The sequence below is a fragment of the Phacochoerus africanus genome, chromosome 1 (genome assembly GCF_016906955.1).
Source record: "Phacochoerus africanus isolate WHEZ1 chromosome 1, ROS_Pafr_v1, whole genome shotgun sequence".
NCBI lineage: Eukaryota > Metazoa > Chordata > Mammalia > Artiodactyla > Suidae > Phacochoerus > Phacochoerus africanus.
In genome coordinates, this window is record NC_062544.1 from 197679475 (window position 1) to 197703729 (window position 24255).

The 24255-nt window shown below is 41.5% G+C and overlaps 1 protein-coding gene across 3 annotated transcripts in view; it reads right to left on the minus strand.

Annotated features, from left to right (window-relative positions):
• KCNMB3 (potassium calcium-activated channel subfamily M regulatory beta subunit 3) overlaps nt 1–24255 on the minus strand; it is a 92969-nt gene that overhangs the window by 27442 nt on the left and 41272 nt on the right. For 2 of the 3 annotated variants that reach the window (XM_047786894.1, XM_047786875.1), the window contains exon 1: nt 4535–4996. The exons of the other annotated variant lie outside the window; for it this stretch is intronic. In XM_047786894.1, coding sequence (XP_047642850.1) covers nt 4535–4641 — 107 coding nt within the window. In that variant the 5' untranslated portion in view covers nt 4642–4996. Of the gene's footprint in view, nt 1–4534; nt 4997–24255 lie in introns of those variants that run through there. 3 annotated transcript variants of the gene reach the window in all.

Sequence of the window (24255 nt, forward strand, 5' to 3'; positions counted from 1 at the left end):
CAAAAAACAAACAAAAAAGAATAAATATGAAATAAAGACATTTCAGACGCAAAGGCTGAGTTTGCTATGAATAGATCTTCACTAAAGGAAAAGGTCAAGTACCTACTTCAGGAAGAGAGAAAACAATCTAGATGGAAGAGGTGAGATTTAGTCAGAAATGAAGAGCAACTACAGGGGTAAAGAGATATGTGAAGACATTGACCTTACAAAATAATAATTAAATTTCAATAGTTAAATATTTTAAAAAAAATTTTTTTTGGCTTCTCAGGCCCATAGCTGTGACATATAGAAGTTGCCAGGCTAAGAGTCAAATCAGAGCTGCAGCTCTGGCCTATACCACAGCCACACCAACATGGGATCCAAGCCACATCTACAATCTACACCACAGCTCATGGCAATGCAGGATCCTTAACCCACTAACTGAGGCCAGGGATCAAACCCATATCCTCATGGATACTGGTCAGTTCGTTACCACTGAGCCACAATGGAAACTCCTAAATGTTTAAATTTTTAAAAAATTAAGAGCTTATACCTTAAAGGAGATGACAGTGTGTGTTCTCAATTCCTGATATTTTTTGAAGAGACAATAAAAACAATGATTTTACTTTGATAAGTTTAAGTCTATATGCTAAAATTCCTAGAATGTCCACTAAAAGTGTACAAACCAGCAGAGAAGGAAAGACTGGAAGGGGGGAAAATCAATTCAAAAGCAAACAAAGAAGAAGAAAAATAAAAACTCATAAAAAAGACAGGACACAGAATGGCCATTATCAAAAAGTCTACACAAACAATAAATGCTAGAGAGGGTGTGGAGAAAAGGAAACCTTCCTATATTGTTGGTGAGAATGTAAATTGGGACAACTGCTATGGAAAACAGTACGGAGTTTCCTTAAAAAACTAAATATAGAACCACCATATGACTCAGAAATCCCACTCCTGGGCAGATACCTGGAGAAAACCACAATTCAAAATGATACGTGCACCCCAACGCTCACTGAAGCACCATTTACAATAGCCAAGACATAGAAGCATCCTAAATGTCCACTGATAGAGGAATGGATAAAGAAGATGTGGTACATATATGCAATGGAATATTATGCTGCCATAAAAAGAATGAAATAATACCATTTGCAGCAACATGGATAGACCTAGAGATTAGTATACTGACTGAAGTGAGACAAAGACAAATATCATATGATATCATTTATAAGTGGAATCTAATAAAAATGATACAGAACTTATTTACAAAACAGAAATAAACTCACAGACTTCAAAACCAATCTTAGGGTTACCACAGGGGAAACCATGGTGGAGAAAGAGGAAGTGGGAGGATGGAAATAACATATATACACTACTGTATAAAGTAGATAATTAACAAGAGCCTACTGTACAGCATAGGGAAATCTACTCAATAGTTTGTAATAACCTATCTGGGAAAAAAGAATGGGTATATATGTATAACTGATTCACTTTGCTATACACCTGAAACTAATACAACATAAGTCAACTATACTTCAATAAATTTTAAAAAGACAGGATAGAAAGCACAAAAAAACATGATAAAGTAAATCTAAGTACCTCATTAATTATAATAAATCTAAACAGATTAAGTGACCCAGTTAAAAGATAAAAGACTATCATGGAGTTCCTGCTGTGACACAATGGGATCGGCAGTGTCTTTGCAGCACGAGGGCACAGGTTTGATCCCTGGCCAGGCACAATGGGTTAAAGGATCCGGTGTCAGCTCAGATCTGATCCCTGGCTGGGGAATTCCATATGCTTGGGGTAGCCAAAAAAGCGGGAAAAAAAAGATAAAGATTGTCAGATTGGATTGAATCATATATGTTTTTACATCTAAAACTCACAGATAAATAGAAAGGTTGAAATTTGTAAGGCAAAGTCTAATGAAAAGCAAGCTGATTTGACCTTTAAGGTTACAAAGCTTTATCAGAAGTAAAGGTAATGACATTGATTACAAGTTCAATTCACCTGGAAGATATAATACTAATTTATATGTACCTGACAGCATTGCCTTACTGACAGAACTATAGGAAGAAACTGACAAAATTCACTATCAGACTGAGATCTTTTTACATACTCCCCCAGTAAGTGACAGCCCAACCACACAAATCAGTAAGGAAATAGATTTGAGCAAAGCAATTAATAAGCTTTATCTAAATGATGAAAGAGAATATTGTCCCTTACAGAATATATATACTTCTCAAACATATATGAAATATTTATGAGACCTAACCACAAACTGAGGCATAAGGAAAGCCTCAACAATGTCAAAGGATTTGTTAAAGTAATTAACTTATTTTGTATGTGCATTTTATGAAATTTGGAAAATAAGGATAAGTCTAGAGATGAGAATAAAAACCACTATAGTTCTACCACGTAGTAATAATTATTGTTCACTCACTGGGTTATTCCTTTGCTCTATATTGTTTTAAAATAGAATGAGGTCTTACTGGATGCAATGGTTTTTTTTAAGCTTGTCTTTTTCACGTAATAACCACTCTCCCATGTTGGTAGCAATTCTTTGTAACCCTTCTGGTGGCTACCTAATATTCCATTGATTGGACATGCCATAATTTCCTTAACCGTTTCTTTATTGTTGAATATTAGGTTATTTCCAGTTTTCAGGGACCATAAACAGCCCTGCAATTAACTTTATGGTATTTACAAACGCCCTTCATCCAAGGACCTCACAGAATGTAAGAGTGATCTGATTTTGCTCCCTAGCCATTGAGATGAGTGAACAGAATTTTCATTCATTTTTGCCAGCAATAATCTCCACTTTTCACCAATGGGTTAGCTGGAGAGCATTTTATTCAGAGTCAAGGCAGTACCCACCCCTTCCTGTTGCTCCCCAGCAGACAACTAACTTTCCCACCAGCCCTGACTACCACACTGCTACAAGTGCCTTCTCTCTTAGCCTGAGGCAAATTCAGTTTCAAAGAGCTTGAACCTGCTCATCTGGGTGTGATCCCTGTGGAAGCCAGCAGCCTCTCCATCCAACACTTTTACCTTGTTGCAGAAAGTGCTCCTTAGAAGGATTCTGCGGTTCATTGAAGTTGATAATTCACTTGACACTCATTTCACATGTGTGTATAATTTCTAAGCACTGGGTATGTTAAATTAATATTTCCTTGTAATTTGTGTGGCAGAGGAGAGATCTGGGTAACTATTTCTATCCTGTCTTTTAATTTAAAAATTATTTAACAGATTCTTTTGATACAGAAAATGAGGTTAAGAAAAGTCTACATGGTTCATGGAGTTCAGCAAGAGGCAAGAGCAGGAGTCCAACTGTGCATTTCAGAAGTGAAAACAGAATGCTGTACCACTTTGAGGAGAACACAACTGCTCTTACAACTAGTTAATTATGTTATAAAATGGGACATAAACCTTGCTCCCTTGCATGTTTGTCATTTGATCTGCTGCCATACAATGATTCACTTTGTCTTCTTCTCACAAAACCACTAGATCATTTCTAGAAGAGAAGCGTTTTTGTCTCTCTTTTTTCTGTCTGTTCCTTTCTCCTCCAGCCCCAACCTCAGTTCAAACCTCTCTCACTCTCCCATATTCCTTCAAATACCCAAGAACGTTAAAGGACAATGGGAGTGGGCGACAACTGTGGTGATCTGCACTGTTTTCACATTCCCAGCTCCCATCTCCACTTGAGCCACTATCAAACTATCCAGGTGTCCAAATAGAGTGACCTTAGCTCGGAAATGTACCCCTCTCAGGAGTAAGCTGGCAAGCTCTTAAAATCGCTTCCTCCAACACCCTCAGGCATTGCTCTTCTCTCAATGTCAGTGCTCACTTCTCACTGCTCCACTGCCCCACACCTGGGGGCAGGCAGAATACAGCTTCACATAAGCCTCTCAGCCCCTCTGCTTTGCATTGCCCTAGGGAGAAAAGAGGTCCTCAAATAACCTATCTCACTTCCCCCTTAAGGAGTAGGGGTGGGTAGTTAATAATGACCGCTAAAGTATAAAATGGAATAGTACTAGAGAGTATGCTAAGGCATTCAGAGCCCATTACTGTTTCCATTCAAAGACAAGGGGATGGGCAGAGAGAGGTCAAGTGAATTGCCCACAGCCATACAGCTATTTAAGTGATGGAGCTGGATTTGAACCCAAGCTGCCACTCCAAGGCCCAAGCATACTTCACCAATGGAACCAAATGCTGGTAGCAATTTCATTCAATTAAGAGACATTTGTCGAGCACCAACCATATGCTGAGCCATGTTCTGCTGGGGAGACAGAGACAAATTTTAAAAGATCCCTAGCTTCCAAGAACTTGCAACCTAGAGAAGGAAGAAAGGAAGGAAGAAAGGATGCAATGCCCTGACGATAGTGCTGCTGGGGAAAGCTCCAGGGTTCCCTGGGAGGCATGACAAAAGGACACCCTCAGAGGATGAAGGGCCAAACTCAACCTCAAACTCATTAAACTTGTTATAGCCACTCTTCTTCTAGCCACTTATTCAATGAGGTACCCATGAAAGCTAGAGATCCTGGTGGTGACTTACCTCCCCTGGCGTCTCCGGCCGCCCTGGAGTGTAATTTGAACGGGGATGCTGAACGGCTGCATGAGACCAGGGGGCTGGGCAAAATGGACTCCTTTCACCTGAGTCATGGCCTCTGAGGGCCGCAGAAGGGTGAGGTTTAAACATCAAAGGAAGTGGGCTCCCAGGGGAGTCCCCCGGTCCCAGGTGCAAGCAGCCAACAGAAGCACCTGTGCCTCCCAAGCAGCCACCTGGTGGTGGGAAGTAGGAGGTTAGGGCAGGCCTGTCCACATGGTTCTGCAGACTCCTGGCGAGGTGTCTCAGTTGGTCTGAAAGAATCAGGACCCTGCATGGTTTTCTGCAGCCAGACCTTCTTCCCATGGCTGCCCCTTGCCTGCTACCGCCTCCTTCTCACCCAGCTTCTGCTTCAGCAGCCTGTGCATCACCATAGAGACGGAAACGTTTGTGGAAAGTTCTGAGGCCCAAGGGAACCTATATAATTGGTAAAGGACATACTCAGTTCAAGGTTTATAAAAAGAGGAAATGTTTTGCCCTGGCCACATTTCCTTTTTCACAAATACTCTGTTAGAGTACAAGCTTATTAGAGAATGGATTTTTCTGAGTAATTGCCTGTTAGATTAAGAGAAGTTGTTTCTATACCATATGTGATTTCTCAAATATTCAAGACTCGAAGGGCCATAAAAACCTCATCGTTAAAACTACATCAAAGTTTTTTTAAATAAAACTGTATCAAATGATATTTTGTCTTTGATAACAAAGACATTCGGGGGATCTTTCAAAACCACCAATCATGAAGATAAATTACTACTACATTTTAGCTTACTGAAATGAGGATGATAGAATGCTAGGCACACTACTTTGGTTTTATTTTTGTAGTTAAGGTAATATTATCTTAATATTTTCCAAAACACTGGTGTGAGCAAGAATGCAAACATAATCTCATTTATAAACATCATGCATAATAGCTATATTAGTGTTACCTGCCACTGTATATCACTTAATTAAAAAATACATATTCATATACTTCTGATTTACATTAATTTTCTATTAGAGTTATGGACTAGGCCCTTTGTAAATTCTTTGTTTTTAATGAGCTGATGCAATTTGGACTAAAAACTGAAAATAGCAACTAGAATTTTGAATTTTTTCCTTTCTTCCTCCTCCTTGTAACAGCCTTGGAAACATATAATAACTTTTCTTTTTCAGATTTAAATGGTCTAATCAATTCCCTGCAACTCAATATATAACTCTTTTTTTTTTTTTTTTTGGTGTTTTTACGGCCACACCTGTAGCATATGAGAGTTCCCAGGCTAGGGCTCCAATCAGAGCTGCAGCTGCAGGCCTACACCACAGCCACAGCATTGCAGATCTGAGCCACATCTGTGACCAAATCACAGCTCATGGCAATGTCAGATCCTTAAACCACTGAAATAGGCCAGGGACTGAACCCGCATCCTCATGGATAATAGTCTGGTTCATTAACAGCTGAGCCACAACGGGAACTATGGTATGTAATTCTTTTTGAAGAAGTGAATGATTTGCTGCTATTTTTATGTATTTGATTCAAACCTCAGAAATATGGTAGAGCCCAGGTCCTCTACTTGAATTTGCACCTAACTTTTCTGGTGAGTCCAATTTTATGATTCTAGTCCCACATAAGTGAAAATAGGCAGAATCTTTAAAAATTCATCTTAAGAGGGTGTGAAGAAAGAATGTAATTTGAAATTACTTTTAGTTCCAATTCAAAAGTTCTGGTAGGCCCAGACAGATTTGTTTGGGGTCCAGGAGAAGCCTAGACCTGCATGTGTCTTAGGAGCTGGCACAATTGGCCATCTGAGATTGACCTCAGATCTAGCCTGTGCTTGGTTTTTTTCTTCCTTTTTAAATAGGGCCAAGATGATAAGTGAGAAGGACTAACATAACTTATTACCCTATGGTTTTCTTTCTGGTGCCCTTTCATTTGGTAAGTTACTGGCCTCTGTCCACCAGACTACTCCCCTCTCACCCTTACAGCAAGTGCCTGACACACACACACACACACACACACTCCCCTCAAGGCTCACAGCCTACCTCTCAAGAAGAAGCTAGAGTGATTGGTATGAACTGCAATCCCAATGCATCCATTTAGAAATACACAGACTAAGGCAGGAGGGGTGTGGTGGTAACAGAGGCCAGGTGTATGGACCTTCTCTTCCATCAGGATCTCTGCTCCTCACCCTTGGCCCCTGAGACCCTCTCTCAGTCCCTAGCTTACTGTTTCCCCTCAGAGTTGCTGGAGATCACTTCCCAGTCCACAAAAGCCAAGAGTCAACTCTCAAGCCCACCATCTGGACCCCCTCCTGCTCTGGGCCAGAGGTTTTGGGTACAAGGTTCAAATCCCAGCTTTGTAATGTCAGGTAATCCTTTAAACATCCCCCACCCTGGTTTTCCTTAGGAAAAAGAAAGTAAATAAAACTCAGTGTGAGTGGTATGAGTATGATGAAACTTAATTAGTGCCTGTAAACTGTTGGGAGATCTGTAGATGAAAGGGGATATTATTGCAAAACGCTGGCATCATGGACTCCTGGCTCCACAGTCATTTTCTTTTGCATTTAACAGATGCTTTACTCAGGGGAAAAAAGAACCATCTCTCCCTTTCATCAGGCTGGAGAAACCACTTCCTCATTCATTTTCATATCATTTCAATTACACACAACTATTATATAGCTAAGAATTCTTTGGTAACTAAAATTCTCCATGTTCATGAGAACTATATCTTTCTTTTCAAATTTAGAGATGTACAACTCATAACATAAAAAGAATACAGCAGCCTATGTTCTTTGTGTGTCTTGCATATGTGTATAAAAAAATAAGCCCCTCACTGAAAAATCATCCTGGCATGAGTAGTTTTGCAAGCAGCAATTTAAACTGTCAAAAGTAGAGTAATATCTGGAGTTCCCATTGTGGCTCAGCAATAATGAACCTGACTAGTATCCATGAGGACTCAGGTTCAATTCCTGGCCCTGCTCAGCGGGTCAAGGATCCAGCTTTTCCATGAGATGTGGTGGAGGTTGAAGACGTGGCTTGGATCTTGAGTTGCTATAGCTTTAATGTAGGCCAGCAGCTGTACCTCCAATTGGACCCCTAGAATGGGAACTTCCATAAGCTGAGGGTGTGGGCCTAAAAAGCCAAAAAAAAAAGTAGGGCAATGTCTGATCTTACATTCTCTTTACATGAAAGACAAACAATAAGGGAGTATGATCTGTGCCACACACTTCTGGCAGAGTTTTAGATGGTATCTTCCTTTTCCTTTATCATAACGACTAACTCTAGCCATCTTTGCTAATCAAATGAACACTGACCCTATGATCTAGTCTCATGTCAGAAAAACCAGTGTCCCCTCTCCGCAGATGTTCTTCCTGCTCTGAAGCGATAATACTAATAACTAACATTTATTGAGCACTCACTATGAACCAGACACAAGTCTAAAGCTTTACATGTATTAATTCATTCCTTGGGTATTTTCAATAGCAGAGCTACAACCTCACAAAAGCCACAGAACTGGGGCCTATCCTGGCCTAGGAAAAACTTATTGGATCATTAAAGCAGACATTAAAAGAAACAATTGCTAAAATTGTCAGATAGTTCAAAAGCCCTTGATTTATGGTGCTGTTTGCAATCCACTGTGACCAAGTCTTCACCCGGTGGCACTGGGTATAGACCTATTTTATAATAATGCAAGGCAAGGTAAGTGATCACTACTTGAGTGGTACTTAACATCGTGTGACCTTCTATGCAGTACAGATTCTCAGGCCTCATATCTAGAGATTCTGATCTAATAGTTGGGGTGTAAGACCCAGGAACCTAAATTTTGAAAAGTTCCTCATGTGATTCTAATACAGGTGGTCCTACATTCATACATTGGAAAACCCTGGGTCATGTTATAGGTTTAAAAGGTCTTGGAGGCCTGGCCTTGGGATCCTAAACACTATTTCTAGTTTCAGATCATATGACCTCTCTAGAACTCAGCTTATTTCTTTGTGCAATGTAGGGGTTGGCACAGATGATTAATGTACTTCCCACCTTTAAGGGCCAATAAAGTACATGAAACCATAAGCTTGTCTGCAAGAAAAATATCTCCTCTCCTGAAGTTACAACAATGCAAGAATACCTGCTCAGCTGCCGAGGGGCTGCGATCTTGTAGAAAGATGAGAACCCAACCGCCTGCCCTCCCCCCACAATCCCTGGACAAGAAGGGATAACTGAGGCACCCTGAGCGACACTGTACCAGGTGCCACGTGCAGGGCCTTGGGAACATTATTTCTCTCAGTTACACAACCAAGGAGGTAGGTATTCATTCATTCTGCAGATGAGGACATGGAGACCCAAATCACAGAGCCCCAGAAAGAAGGGACAGGTCCAAGAGTCCAGAACAGATCAGATTCAAAGCCCAGATTTCACTGATAATAACCGCCTTCTCACTCAGTGAGTGGCTTCAGACATGTGTCGTATTCTCACAGTTTGTCCAGGAATGTTGGTGGCCAGGTCTTCATAGAGACATGTATTAGTTTTGACAGGTCTGAGTGTCTTACTTACTTTTAGATAAATTCTTTTCCTGATTTGACCAAGCCCTCATTTCTCATCAAGTGATATGTGATCATCAATTCTAATGCATTCTTGAGAATTATAGAACTCTGTTAATAAGAAAAATAATCAGAATTCTCAATTAACTAAAAGTTGTTTTGTTTTCTGTTCCTCTTTCTGAGGAAAAGACAGCAAAGTGTAAGAAAATGAATGTGGATGAGACACTTAATTTTCTAAAATAAAAATCCAGGAGAGTTCCTGGGTTCGCAAGATTCAGGTAACTCTCCTTGTACAGGTAATGTGTGGCTTGTGGGCTCCTGGTCCCACTGCAGACGCTTTTATGTTAGTTCCTCCTGAGCTCAAAAATTTAGTTCCATGAGGGTCTAACTTCTAATTAACTGGGAGAGGCTTGAAAGATGAAAAGCTTTGGCTATCCCTCTCTAGATCTTCCATTTATACCTACAGCCTCTCCACAGCACGACTTAAAATTGATATGATAGTTGTGAGGATCGGCAAGGTTCTTAGTCATTCTAACCAACATTTTGTGAGCTTCTCTTAGTGCAGAGCTCAGTTATATTCACATATTACATAGCAGTGATTCTCAAAGGGGATGGTGCCACCCCCTGGTGGACATTTTGGAAACCTATGAGGTGTCTCTTGGTTGTCACTGAGACTGGAGTGGACAGCCATGTGGCAGATGCCCCGTTGTTTGTAGGTAAGTCCCACAAAACAAAGAATTGCCCTGTGTGTCAGGGGACTTTCCATATTCCCACTGGGCATTCATGAAGATGAAAAGTCTTTTAATAATGATCTAAGCTAAAAAAAAAAAAACCCAACCACTTTACATTTAAACACAAACATCTTATGTTTGAGTGCCTTCTGTGAAAATGGAGAGAAATGTACACTTTATTTCTTCACTGTTTTGGAAACTTTTATCACCCATAGCAAAGCTGTTCATGGTATCTGAGTTAACAATATAATAAAAACACTCAAATCAGCCTATGTTTTCAGCTATCACATCCATGGTGACTACCTACATAGATATCAGCATCTGTACCTCACTGTACCACTGATGTACCATGCTTAAGTATTCACTGGAGAATTGCATATTTAATGGTAACTTACTCAACTTTCATTTCTCCTATATAACATAGTTTGGGCATTATATTATTTTTAAACATATGTAGGTAGGTTATGTCATCTATGAATCTCATTTCAGAACAGTGAAGTATTTGCTATGAAGGGAACACTGGGTCTGAAAGGATTAAACACTGCCATTCTCCTGGTTAAGAAAGTGGATGATGGATAATATAATACTATATGTAGAAAGCCCAAAGGACTCCACATGAGAACTCGAACTGATCAATGAATTTAGCAATAGGATGCAAGATTGACATTCAGAAATCAAGTGCACTTTGGTATAGTAACAATGAAATATTATAAAAAGAATATAAAAAAATACCTTTTAAAATCACACCCCAGGAGTACCCATCATGGCTCAGCAGTAATGAACTTGACTAGGATCCAAGAGGATATGGATTCAATCCCTGGCCTCGCTCAGTGGGTTTAGGATCTGGTGTTGCCATGAACTGTGGGATAGGTCACAGATGGGCTCAGATCTTGGATTGCTGTGGCTGTGGTGCAAGCCGGCCACTGTAGCTCTGACTCGACCCCTAACTTGGGAACTTCCATATGCTGCATTTGCAGCCCTAAAAAGCAAAACAAACAAGCCAACAAACATACCCCCAAAATTAAATACCTAGAATAAACCTAACCAAGGAGGTAAAAAATATATGCTGAGAACTATAAAAAGGAATTAAAGAGGACTCAAAGAAGTGGGAAGATATCTTGTGCTTCTGGACTGGAAGATTTAACACCGTTTAAATGACCATACCCCTCAAAGCAATCTACAGATTTAATGTAATCCCTATCAAATTACCCTTGACATTTTTCACAGAACTAGAACAAATAATCCAAAGATTTATATGGAAACATAAAATACCCAGAATTGCCAAAGCAATCCTGAGGGAAAACAAAAAACAAAGCAAGAGACATAACTCTCCCAGACACAAGGCTACAGTAATCAAGACAGGGTGATACTGGTACAAATAGACATATGGCAAAATGGAACAGAGTAGAGCACCCAGAAATAAACCCAGACACCTATGGTCAATTAATCTTCGACAAAGGAGGCAAGAATATAAAATGAGAAAAAGACAGTCTCTTCAGTAAGTGGTGCTGGGAAAACTGGATAGCTGCACATAAATCAATGAAACTAGAACACACCCTCACACCATGCACAAAAATAAACTCAAAATGGCTTAAAGATATAAACATAAGACAAGACACCATCAAACTCCTAGGAGGGAACACAGCCAAAACATTCTCTGACATCAATCATACAAATATTTTCTTAGGTCAGTTTCCCAAGGCAATAGAAATAAAAACAAAAATAAACCAATGGGACCTAATCAAGGTCCTCACATGCTTTTGCACAGCAAAGGAAACCTTACGAAAAACAAAAAGACAACTTATGAAATGGGAGAAAATAGTTGTAAATGATGCAACTGACAAGGGCTTGTAAATGATGCAACTGACAAGGGCTTAATCTCTAAACTATACAAACAACTCATACAACTCAACAACAAAAAAACAAACAACCCAATTGAAAAATGGGCAGAATGGGAGTTCTTGTTGTAGTGCAGTGGAAACAAATCTGACTAGTATCCATGAGGATGCGGGTTCAATCCCTGGCCTCACTCAGTGGGTTAAGGATCCTGTGTTGCCATTAGCTGTGGTGTAAGTTGCAGACACAACTCAGATCCTGCGTTGCTGTGGCTGTGGTGTAGGCCAGAAGCTGTAGCTCTGATTAGACCCGTAGCCTGTGAACTTCCATATGCCTTGGGTGCATCCCTGAAAAGAAAAAAAAGAAGAAAGCAAAAAAAAAAGAAAAAGGAAGAAAAAGAAAAATGTCCAGAAGACTTAAGAAGACATTTCTCCAAAGAAGACATACGGATGGCCAGTAGGCACATGAAAAAAAATGCTCAACATCACTAATTAGAGAAATGCAAATCAAAACTACAATGAGGTACCACCTCATAATGGCCAGAATGGCTATCATTAATAAGTCTACAAACAACAAATGCTGGAGAGAAAAGGGACCCTCCTACACTGTTGGTGGGAATATAAATTGGTACAATCACCACGGAAAACATCATGGAGGTTCCTCAGAAAACTAAATATGGAACTATTGTATGATCCAGCAATCCCACTACTGGGGATGTAATATCTGGACTAACTACAATTCAAAAATATACAGGTACCCATATAATCACAGCAGCACTATTTACAGTAGCCAAGACATGGAAAAAACCTAAATGTCCATCACAGATGAGTGGATTAAGAAGATGTAGTATATATACATGATGGAATACTACTCATGAATGAAATAATGCCATTTGCAGCAACATGGATGCAAATAGAGATTCTCATATTGTGTGAAGTAAGTCAGAAAGAGATAAGACAGGTATCAAATGATATCACTTACATATGGAATCTAAAATGTGGCACAAATGAACCTATCTACAAAGCAGAAACAGATTCACAGACATAAAAAACAGACTTGTGGCTCCCAAGGGGGAGGGGGTGGGATGGATGGGGAGTTTGGGATAAGTAGATGTAAAATATTACCTCTAGAATGGATAGGCAATGAGGTGCCACTGAATAGCACTGGGAATTATATTCAATCTCTCCATATATACATATGACTGGGTCACTTTGCTGTACAGTAGAAAATGGCACAACATTTAAATCAACTACATTTAATTTAAAAAATTAAAATTAAAAAAGAAAGTGGAAGACTATGTTTCTGGAATTTTTTTAAAAGCTTAACTCAGCATATTATTTCCCAGACTCTTTGCTATAGTGTGCCAGCATCTTCCCTGGGCCAAATGGGACATGTTTACTCAGGTGGGTTCATAGTCCTGTCTCGATCAGCTCATTTGGGAAAATGTGTCAACGCACCCATGCAAAAAGAAATCCACACAATTCCTGCACCAAAAACATCTGTCCTTCTCTGAGTTTCTAAGCTCACACACCATGCACAAGAAGAGGTAAACTGTGCTTTTCCTCCCCATTCCTCCACACACCCACTTCGCTGTACCACCGTCAGGGTCAAGACCTCCCTGGTCTAGTACCTGCCACACAGTAGGCTCAAAATAAAAGGTGTGAGTGAATAAATGACCCTTGAAGGTATTTGTGCCAGAGGTAATGCGGAATAAAAGAGGAGAAGCAGGGAGGTGACACAGAAGGGAGGTTGCCAATGTTTTTTTTAATCCAGATATGACGGCTAGCACCAATTTATTTTAAGCAAGAATATGACTTTTGTGCATAAAATATTGTTGGCACTTGAAACATATTAATTCCCACATTGTCTCTTTCTTTGAAGGGAAAAGGATTAAGTGTTCTTACCTTGCCTCATTTGGCTTCTTTCCTCCCTCCTGAAATGTCTCTGTTGCCACATTACCTCTATACCTGCCCAGCCTCTCCTTCCTCTCCCCACAGAGGAAATGGGTGCTCCTCGTTCCCAAGAAACACTTGCAGCCTATGTTTTTGCTCCCCTCTCCTTCTACCTTCTGCAGGATCTTGTCTTATCTTCACTTTTATCATTCCAGTCCTCTGCTCTCCCAAACAAAATGTCCAGGTCCACCACACTTTGAGAGGCTCTAAGTGCTGTGTGTGCGTGCAGCGATGTGTGCCAAACCTTCGTTGTCTCTTTTGATTTTCCCAACCAGCCTCTAAGGCAGCGAATATTGTTCCTATCTTACAGTAAGGAATCCAGGGGACCAAGAAACTATCCCAAGTCCCACAGTTAATCAGTTAGTGCATAGAAGCCTCAGGGTTGCAAGAGTCCACCCTGCTGCTCCCCCCACCCCTTGCCAGAAACAGCTTATAGTCTTGGGCCTCTGCTCTCCCTTCTTCTGCCTTCTTAACCCCTCATGGTCTGACTTCTCTTCTGTCACCACTAGAGAGTTACTTTCTTTAAGGTTATTAACCTCCTAATGTTCAACTCTATTCTAGCATGTGTTCCTTATAACAGAAAATCTTAATTACTTGTTTCATACCTTTTTGTTTTTAATTCACTAATTAATTCCACCAGTGATTTTCAGTCCTGGCTACATCTGGATCATCTATGGAGATTTTTTTTAAATTTCCACATTTATCTTGTATTAGGTGATACATAACCAGGGTTTACCTCTTTACAATGAAGAGTCTCCTTCTGTTTCATCACACCCAAGACCCTGCCCCAGAGGTTACCAGTTTCCTATGTATTCACAAGCTTATAAAACCTATAGACTGTTCTCCAGGAAACTCATATTTAATAGGTCAATATTTTAGAAAGCAAAAGTGATTCTTTTTTTTTTTCTTTTTTTTTTTTTTTTTTTTTTTTTCTGGCTGCACTTGCAGCCTGTGGAAATTCCTTGGCCAGGGATCAAACCCATGCCACAGCAGTGACAAAATACAGGATCCCTTAAACCACAGGAACTCTGCAAAAATGATTCTTATACACTGGCAAGACTGAAGATTCCTAGACTCTTTCCAAAGCTTCTGACCATTTTTGAGTCACCAGGATCACAAAGTATGTCTTTCTTGCCATTTGGAAAATTAAACCTGAACAAATCTCTCCACAGCCAAGAACACTCCAATGGTTCCCCATGCCAAAACTGCCATAGAATTAAATGAATGATCTGTGAAAAAATGGACCTGTAGTCAAATCCACTTGGGAAGTGCCCTATGACTTTGTCCAACCAATGTCAGGAAATGAAAAAGCACCCAGCGTATTGTTCCAATTAGCTGTGTTTAAACATAATAATGATTGTGAAGCCCTTAGCCCAATGTCTGGCTAATAGCATGGACTGAAAGAATGTTAGTTCTTGTTCTTATTAACTACTCTGGCCTGTATCCTGTAGCACAGCCTCCTTCCTGGGATGTTCCTTATTTGCAGACACTTAACAAACCATCTGCAGCCATTTACTTAATTCCTGCCTTCCTTGTTGGCTTGCAAGCCCCAGAAGCACAGGACTGTACCTATGGTTCCCCTCTGTCTCCCCCACCTGTCACAGGATGGTGCACATCACATGGAAAAAAGCAGGTACCAACTGAAGAGTATTTATATGGCCCTCCAAATCAGCGTTCCCCGAATTCAGTTAACCATGAAACTCTTTTACCATGCAAGATTAAGTATCATCACACAGAACAAGTATTCCTTCAAGCATGTTTTGAAAAATGCTGGTCTACAGATTAAAATTCAAGCGCTGGAGTTCCCTTTGTGGCTCAGCGGTTAACGAACCCAACTAGGATCCATGAGGATGCAGGTTTGATTCCCGAGTTGCTATGGCTGTGGTGTAGGCCAGCTGCTGTAGCTCATATTTGACCCCTATCATGGAAACTTCCATATGCCACAAGTGTGGCCCTAAAAAGCAAAAAAGCAAAAGCAAAAAGGCAAAAAAAATCAAGTGCTCTGCAGGGCCCAGAGATTGCTCCAGTCTGGTCTCACACCACTCCCTATCCATGCTTTCCTGTCTTTTGTTCTTGCTTTTCCCTCCACCCCCCATCCTTTCTCTGACCAGCCTGTATTCACACCCCAAGACTTCACCATACAGTGACCCTCACCAAATCAGGCTGAAAGCATCCACCCTCTTTGCATTGCCTTTTAGACTATCGGCTCATCAAAGACAAAGATGTGTCAGAGTTCCCGTCGTGGCTCAGCAGAAATGAATCCAGCTAGGACCCATGAGGTTGCCAGTTCAAACACTGACCTCACTCAGTGGGCTAAGGATCTGGCATTGCCATGAGCTGTGGTGTAGTTCACAGACAATGCCTGGATCCTGCACTGCTGTGGCTGTGGTATAGGCCAGCAGCTATAGCTCCAATTTGACCCCTAGCACGGGAACCTCCATATGCTTAAAAAAAAAAAAAAAAAAAGACAAGGATGTGTTGTATTCATCCTGGTCCTCAAGTCCTAAATCCTAGCACAATGCCTGCAAGGTAATACACAGTTTAGAAATGGTTGATGAATAAACACGTAGTTTTCTTTCACAGTGAAAATTTCACTTCAGGGATGACATTACATAAAATTACCAAATGAATTATAATTATATCTTTGGATCTTAAATCTGCAATAACACAGGAGGCCACAGGTTGTACAGAAGAAACCCATCAATGAATCATAAGCGAATAGAATGAGCCTGAGCTAACCCTCATGTTGTGCGTCATTGATGTACATGTGGGCAGGATGAGGTAGGCATCCTCCCCAGCACAGATGCCTTTATGATTAATGAGGCTGGCCTCATGAGAGCTAGTGATGTAACTCAGGTTAGATGACAACAGAGTTGTTCGAGAGCTGAGAATGTCACAACCGTGACTCTGGAGCTCTGATCCTAGGCTTATGAATAGGAGCGTGTGACTGGAGGATGACCCGGATGAACTTAATTTAACCCAATAATGATGATGTGAGTTCTTTTGCACATAACTGGCCAAAGCATCAAGTTGAAAATGAAGTTCAGGTTTCAGTGACATGGTTTTTGGATAAATGGATGTTAATTCATTGATTTTATTATTGCATCACATATCTTGTGCATACCAGATGCATATATCCAGTTTACCAATTTACTCACCAACTTACATATTCCCACACGAATATTGTAGACTTGAAAAGTAACACTATTTAAGATACCACATCTAAAGACAAATCCTACAGAATTTCTGCTGGCAAAAGCTCAGTTTAATCAGAGAGAAAGAAGGGTAAGCAAACAAGTAAACAGTGTTGTGTGGCAGGTGGATAATTAAAGGTGGAAAGAGGTGCTACCAGAGCAAGGAATAAGCCCAGGGGCCGCATCCATGCAGATGGTCAGGCAGAGCAATACTCTGGTACATCCAGGCTATGGCCAATATTCAGGAGTCAGGATGGCAGACTGTTACAGAGGGATATTTGTCCATGTGAGGTACAGCCCTAAGCAACATGCCAGAAAGTCAGACAGGAGGAGATTGTAAGAGCTGATACGACACCAAGGCCCAGCCATTGGATGGGTCCTCGTGCAGCACTGGATTAAGAAGAGGAACTGAGCCAGCTTATTATGTGCTAAAACTCAGGGCACCCAAGCACCAGGCCCCACTCTCAGGGTCACTAAGACCTCAATACAAATTGGCAGCAAAGGACCCTAAGTCTTAGAGGAACCCGGAGAGAGGACATAAAGCCTGGACCAATAGACCAACACAACAGCTGGATCCAGCCAGACCTTGATCAGAGGCCCAGAAGAAGGAGCCCCACCAGATAGGGGAGGGCATAGGAAAAAGGGGGTTGTCAAAAGAAGTGGTTCAAGGACTGAAGTGGGGTCCCTGAGAAGTTTGATCTTCAGCCACTCTATCTGTCACTCAAGCTGAAGCTGTGTCACCTCCTCTCCTTCACTACCACCCCCACCATCAGTGAGTCACTGTAGTCGGTTGCTAATGCCTCTGAGCTCTCTCCTGAATCTAAGCCCTGCTCCTATTCACACTGGAACTGCTTTCATTGAGCCGTCTTTCTCTCTCACAGGGTAGAGTGGAAAATGCAAGGACTTTACAGTCAGCCTGGGTTTGAGGGCTGGTCCCTCTGGGTACTAGTTGTAGAGCATGGGGTTAGCGGTTAAACCTCTTTATATCTTAGTTTCCTCACTCATAGAATGGGAATACTTACAAACTCCATACTGTTGTTATAAGGAATGGTGGAAGAACCCTGTAAAATCAAAAGCACTACAAATACAGGAATTGTAACCAGGGGAGATTTTCCTTAGGTCTCAACATGGTATCATATAAAGAAAAGAAGGCAAATACAACCTCAAGAGGTTGAAACAATAAGTGCAAGATCTTATGCAAGTCTCTTCATAGTTTTAAGCTAGTTGGCTAGTTAGCTCTCCCTTTTCCAAAGGCCAGATTTTCTTGGGGCACCCCTCCCCTTCACTCTCAGTTTCTGTCCTATGTCTCTGTCTCCAGAGGTGACACAGGTGACTCAGGCCTGGCCAATCAGAGTGCCACACCCCCTTGGTCATGTGTGTTACTCAGGATTGGCCATGTGACTGAATTACAGCTAATTAAATATTAAGGAATTTTTCTGGGGTTAGTATCTGCCATTTCCATCACAGGGATAAGCACTTGGTCCAGACTGTTTGGCTCATGTGCAACATCCCCCAGACCACGGGGACTAGTTCAAAGGTGAACTCATGGTCCAAGCAGAGAAAATGAGCACTTTCTTTGAGGGCAATGTCGGGAGGCGATAGAAGAGAAACCTATTTTTCACTCAGGGTGGCTAAGCTGGAGAGTATGGACCAAGGGCTACTATCACCCATTTGCCTACCACATGAAGTAGAACTGAAAAAGACAGGCAAAAAGGTGAAGAGAGGAAAGCAGCCTGGAAATCAGCTTGGATGATAATGTCTGAACCCCTAGATCCAGCTATGCCTGAAGTTAATCCACTCTGGGCCACACTTCCTTATATATCCATATAACTATGAATCAATAAATTCACTTTTTAGCTGAAGCTAGATGGAGCTGAGTTTCTGTCATTTGTCTCTGAAAAAAATTAATAAATAAAGAGTCAATTTCTAAGCCATTCAGGGAAAGGGAAGAAATTTCACCAAAATATTAAAGCATTCCCATTTTCTACTTTCCTTGACAGAGAGCCTGACCTAGTCACAAACGTATATAAATGATGAAAAGAACTGCATCCACTTTAACTGCCTAAGGATCTACAAAGGAACAAATAGGTTAGAAAATCAAATTTTCGGAGTTCCCATCGTGGCGCAGTGGTTAACAAATCTGACTAGGAACCATGAGTTTGTGGGTTCGGTCCCTGGTCTTGCTCAGTGGGTTAAGGATCTGGCGTTGCCGTGAGCTGTGGTGTAGGTTGCAGATCCCGAGTTGCTGTGGCTGTGGCGTAGGCTGGTGGCTACAGCTCCGATTGGATCCCTAGCCTGGGAACCTCCATATGCTGTGGGAGCAGCCCTAGAAAAGGCAAAAAGACAAAAAAAAAAAAAGAAAAGAAAGAAAAAAAAAAGAAAATCAAAATTTCTCTTTGTGCCAATTATTAATCATAAATTGAAGACAATAACCATCTACCAATACCGGCAAAGTTAAATTATAATATATCCATCATTTTGGCAGCAAGGAAACAGGCATCCCTTTTCAAAGGACGTGTAACACCACGATTATTTCCAGAGCACACAATTATATGCCTGGCTATGTAGCACATGGGGCAAAAATTATTAGCAACTCCATGGATCACCCCATCTGGTTCATCCAAGCTGAAACATCTATTAAGCCATATTTCCCACCCAAGTTAAAAAGGAGGAGGAGGAGGAAAAGGAGGAGGAGAAAAGGAAGCCCCATAAGTCACAATCCCAGACTGGATCCTAAACACCAAATGCAAAGATCTGTTTCCCCTTTTTCCAAATTTGTTTTATAGCAAATTGTGTTTTGTAGCATAGTCAATTCTTACTAGCCCTCTATTAATAAGAGCAATTTGGGAGTTCCCAATGTGGTTCAGAAGAAACAAATCTGACCGGTATCCATGAGGACGCAGGTTCGATCCCTAGGCTTGCTCAGGGGGTTAAGGATTCAGTGTTGCTGTGAACTGTGGTGTAGGTCACAGACCCAGATCCAGCACTGCTGTGGCTGTGGCCAGCAGCTACAGCTCCAATTCAGCCACTAGCCTGGCAACTTTCATATGCCGCAGGTGCAGCCCTAAACACACACACACACACACACACACACACACACACATGTGCACACATGCACACACAGCTCAATTTATTTCCATTTGCTCCTCGGGAAAAGACTTGTAGAAGCTTCATTTCACAAAGCAGGTATGTGCCCTGCTATGCTTCCTTTGTGGGGGAGGTAACCAAGATAGGTGGGATAATAGGTCACATGTAGGACAATAGCACAACTGCCTGCTAAATCTGAGAGAAAACCACATTCCCATGTCCTAACACCTGGTACTGGGTCTCTTTCCATTTTCCCTATGAAATATTTTCTGTCCTCTGGGAAGCTGAGGACCTGCGGAGCCTCTTGCCTCAACGTGAATTGTTATTACAGGAAACGCTTCTAAAATATATTAATGGATTTTCCTCTTTTTGCATCTCCACATGCGTGAGCTTCTCTCGAGCTGGGCAAAGATGTATAGCTCTCTAGGGTCCCTGGGCAGTGAGCAGGGGGGACAGGATATTTACAGCAGGAATGTGAAGAGAAAAAGACTCCATATTCAGCCTTTGACACCCAAGTATGTGATTCGGGGTCTGCAGCAGCACAGTAGATTTTGAAGGCAGGCTTTTTCAGGAGTAAAGGATTTTCTATGAGTCTTTATGTTCTTTTTTAACAATCAAGAAGCAGATCAGGTAAACTGAGGTCTGGGCAGCTCAGTTTCTTCAAAATCATAGGAGGATGTGTTCTCCGCTAGCCTGTGAGGCGGGCAGTGCCATGAAAGAACCTGGAGGAAGTGAACATCCCAGAAGCCACCCCAGCCTCACACAAAGTCACTGCTCCAGTTTATCCACCTAAACTGGAGAGGCTTTCCTGGGCGGGAATCATAAGCATTCTAGGCTAAATTTCTCCTCATTGAAGTATGAAGTCAAGCAATCAGAAGAATCCCAGACAGATAATCTATCCACGATCTCCCTCCCCAGCTCCATACTCCAAATTAGGAAAATGGATCAAATTCATCCTCAACTTGTGTACATATTATGTGTTTATTTCTCGTTGATTTTGCTGCAGCTGTGACCTAAACTCAATGCTATTACATTCTGAAAATACCAACTCGGTTTCTTTTCCAGAGCCACATCTGTGACATTGAAAATGAGGCCAGAGGTCACTGAGTTGCTTCTCAGCACGGAAAGTGGGTAGAGCATAGACCAACTGGGCTCTGTAGGCCCTTTCACCCCAGTGGCCAAGGCCCAGCAGCACCAAGCAGAGTGAATACTCCCAGCTCCTCCACCTGTGAGCCTACCTCTCTAGAAGTTTTGCTGGACACACACGAAACATCAATAACATAAATCCTTTAAAACTGAAGCACTTTCCTGAATGGAGGGGAGAGGAATCTCATAATAATAGGATAACTACCAAGATGAAAAGATCCAGATATTAGGAAAATGGGTCAAATCAACTTAAATGGTAAGGTCAGTGTCATTCATTCTAAATACGTTTGTTGAGGAGTTCCCTTATAGTGCAGTAGATTAAGGATCTGGTGCTGTCACTGCAGTGGCTTGGGTCACTGCTATGGCATGGGTTTGATCCCTGACAGAGGAACTTTCATATGCCACAGGCACAGCTAAAATATATGTATATATTTGTTGAGCACCTACCATATACCAGATGCCAGGATAAAAATACACAGGGTCAACTCATTGACTGCCCACTCTGCCCCATCCCCAGGCAGAGCCACTGCTCAGGCTGGGCACTGCACACCTCCAGAAGGCACCATTCACACCAGCTACCCTGTGAATGGTGCCCCTGTGAGTTTGCAACCTTGACAGAGGCATTCATACTCCTATTGTCGACAGTGCTATAAAGGAATAATTATGCATGACAGGTGTAGGAATAAAGGTAGGGGCGAGAGGTCATGGGAACCTGGTCAAGTAATGAGATGGCTCTCTCCATCCTGCTGATATCCTCACTTTCCCCAAAGTTAAGGGAGCAGCAGGTTCGGGATTCTGGTGCCTCTGATATTCCTGCATGCTGCATTCCTACAAGTCAGGAAGCACTTTTGGAAATGCCAGAACAAAGGAAGATTTCTTAGCTTCCAGATCTGTTCCCAAAATACAGATACTGGGCAGCTGTGAGATGTGGAACTGACCTTATATGCTCCACAGCTCATGGAGAAGATGACCCAAAAATCCACAAGGCCTGATTATTCCTTTTCCCTTTTCTTCTTAGGAATTTACAGCAGATAGACTGGTGTAAAGAGTAAAACATACTGGTAGTTACTTTTTAAAAAAATTCCTTTGGTGATTTCTCCCCGTTTTCTTTTTCTTTTTTTCTTTTTTTCTTTTTTGTCTTTTCTAGGGCTGCTCCTGCTGCATATGGAGGTTCCCAAGCCAGGGGTCTAACCAGAGCTGCAGCCACCGGCCTATGCCACAGCCACAGCAACTCGGGATCTGCAACCTACACCACCGCTCACAGCAACGCCGGATCCTTAACCCACTGAGCAAGGCCAGGGATCAACCAGCAACCTCATGGTTCCTAGTCAGATTCGTTAACCACTGCGCCACAACGGGAACTCCTCCTAAAAAGGAAACTTTTGTGTGGAGTTCATAAGGGCCTTTGGAGCATCTCTGCTCTTGCCAAGGAAGCAGAGGACATCAAATGACTTTAGCTGCCTTGGTTGACTCTCACAGGACACAGAAAAATCCCATTTCAACCCCCCATGGGGGCAACATAACTGAAACGAGGACCCTCTCTGATAAGTTCATATTTAGAGTCACAAGTCACAAGTGAGAATATTTTCTTTCCTGATTTATATTACAATGCTTTGCTTTAAGCATCAAAGTAAATAGATTACATAGATAACAAAGAAATACCCTAACAGAAATCAAGCAAGAGATGACAAGCTGCTCCAAAAAAAAAGACTAGTTCTGTTTGTTAAATAGTAATAACTGAATAATAACTTTACATAACTATTACAAGAACAAAATAATAACAACTACCATTTATTGAGCCCTCACAAGCATTGTGCATTGCCTCATTTAATCCTTACAACAGTCCTGTGAGACAGGCAGTGTGAGATGCAAGCACCAGGTAAGGAAATTGACTCAGAGAGGTTAGGAAACTTTCCAAGAATACACAGTAGTATCATGACTAACATTCAAAGGCAGGTTTTTTCCAATCCCAGAACTTATTCTCCCCATTCACTATGAATAATCGACACTGCTCAAATAAAGCTAAAGTATACTGGACATCTGCTATCCCTGACACCTGGGGTCTCCCCATTTCCTAAAGCAAGTGTTCTACAAACTTTGCCCATTTTATGTCTCATCATTCTCTCTGCAGACCTCTGTCGGGTTTAAGATGGGAAGGAGGACACGAGGAGCCTACACAAAGTAAGGTGACAATGGCACTTGTCACAAAGTGTTTTTTCTCATCTGCCTAAGAATGTCTGTGGTCCACAGTGATACCCAGGAAGGGTGGGGGACATGTCTCTTTCCCAGTCTGAATGTGTCTCTCAACATTCCTACTTCCTGAGATCAGGGAGCTTCAAAAGCCCAGAATATTAATGAATTAGAAAGACTCTCAGGGCAAAGGGGGAAGAGTAAAGGGAGAGACATGAGTGTACCTGGCTAGAAAGTGCTCCCCTGGGTGATGTCAAGGATCAAACCTAAATATGGCTGATTTCTGTTAACAAAGCCTCACATTTCCCATGACCACCTAGACCTTTGCTCGCCTTGGCTCTTGATAAGAACTGATGCCTGTGCTAAAACTCACATGACCTAGTTTCCTCTTTTGGTCCTTAGGGATATTAAAAATTACAATCATGGAGTTCCTGTTGTGGCAAAGCAGAAATGAATCTGATTAGTATCCATGAGGATGCAGGTTCAATCCCTGGCCTCACTCAATGGGTCAGAGAACTGGCGTTGCCATGAGCTGTGGTGTAGCTGCAGACGAGGCTCAGATCCCACATTGCTGTGTCCATGGTGTAAGCTGGCAGCTGTAGCTCCAATTAGACCCCTAGCCTGGGAACTTCCATATGCTGCAGGTTTGGCCCTAAAAAGCAAAAGAAAAAATAATAAAAATAAATTAAAAAATAAAAATTACAATCAGAGAGATAAGAAGATTAGGGAGAAATTATGTCAATATGTCAACGTACTTTGCTTGGCCCCTTGCATAGACTATTTTATTTAAACCTTACAACAGATCCTTGAGATAGATGTGTTTATCTCTATTCCTCAAATGAGGGAACTGAGGTCCAGTGAGGTTAAGTAATGTGCCCAAAATGACAAAGCCACCAAGTGGACTTATAATTTTCACTCTCTACTTTGAAATTCATACTCAAATCCACAGAACTGAACTTTCACAATAACTACATAGAACAATAAACTTTATTGTTGGAAGATGCAGTTGAGATTATCTAACCCATC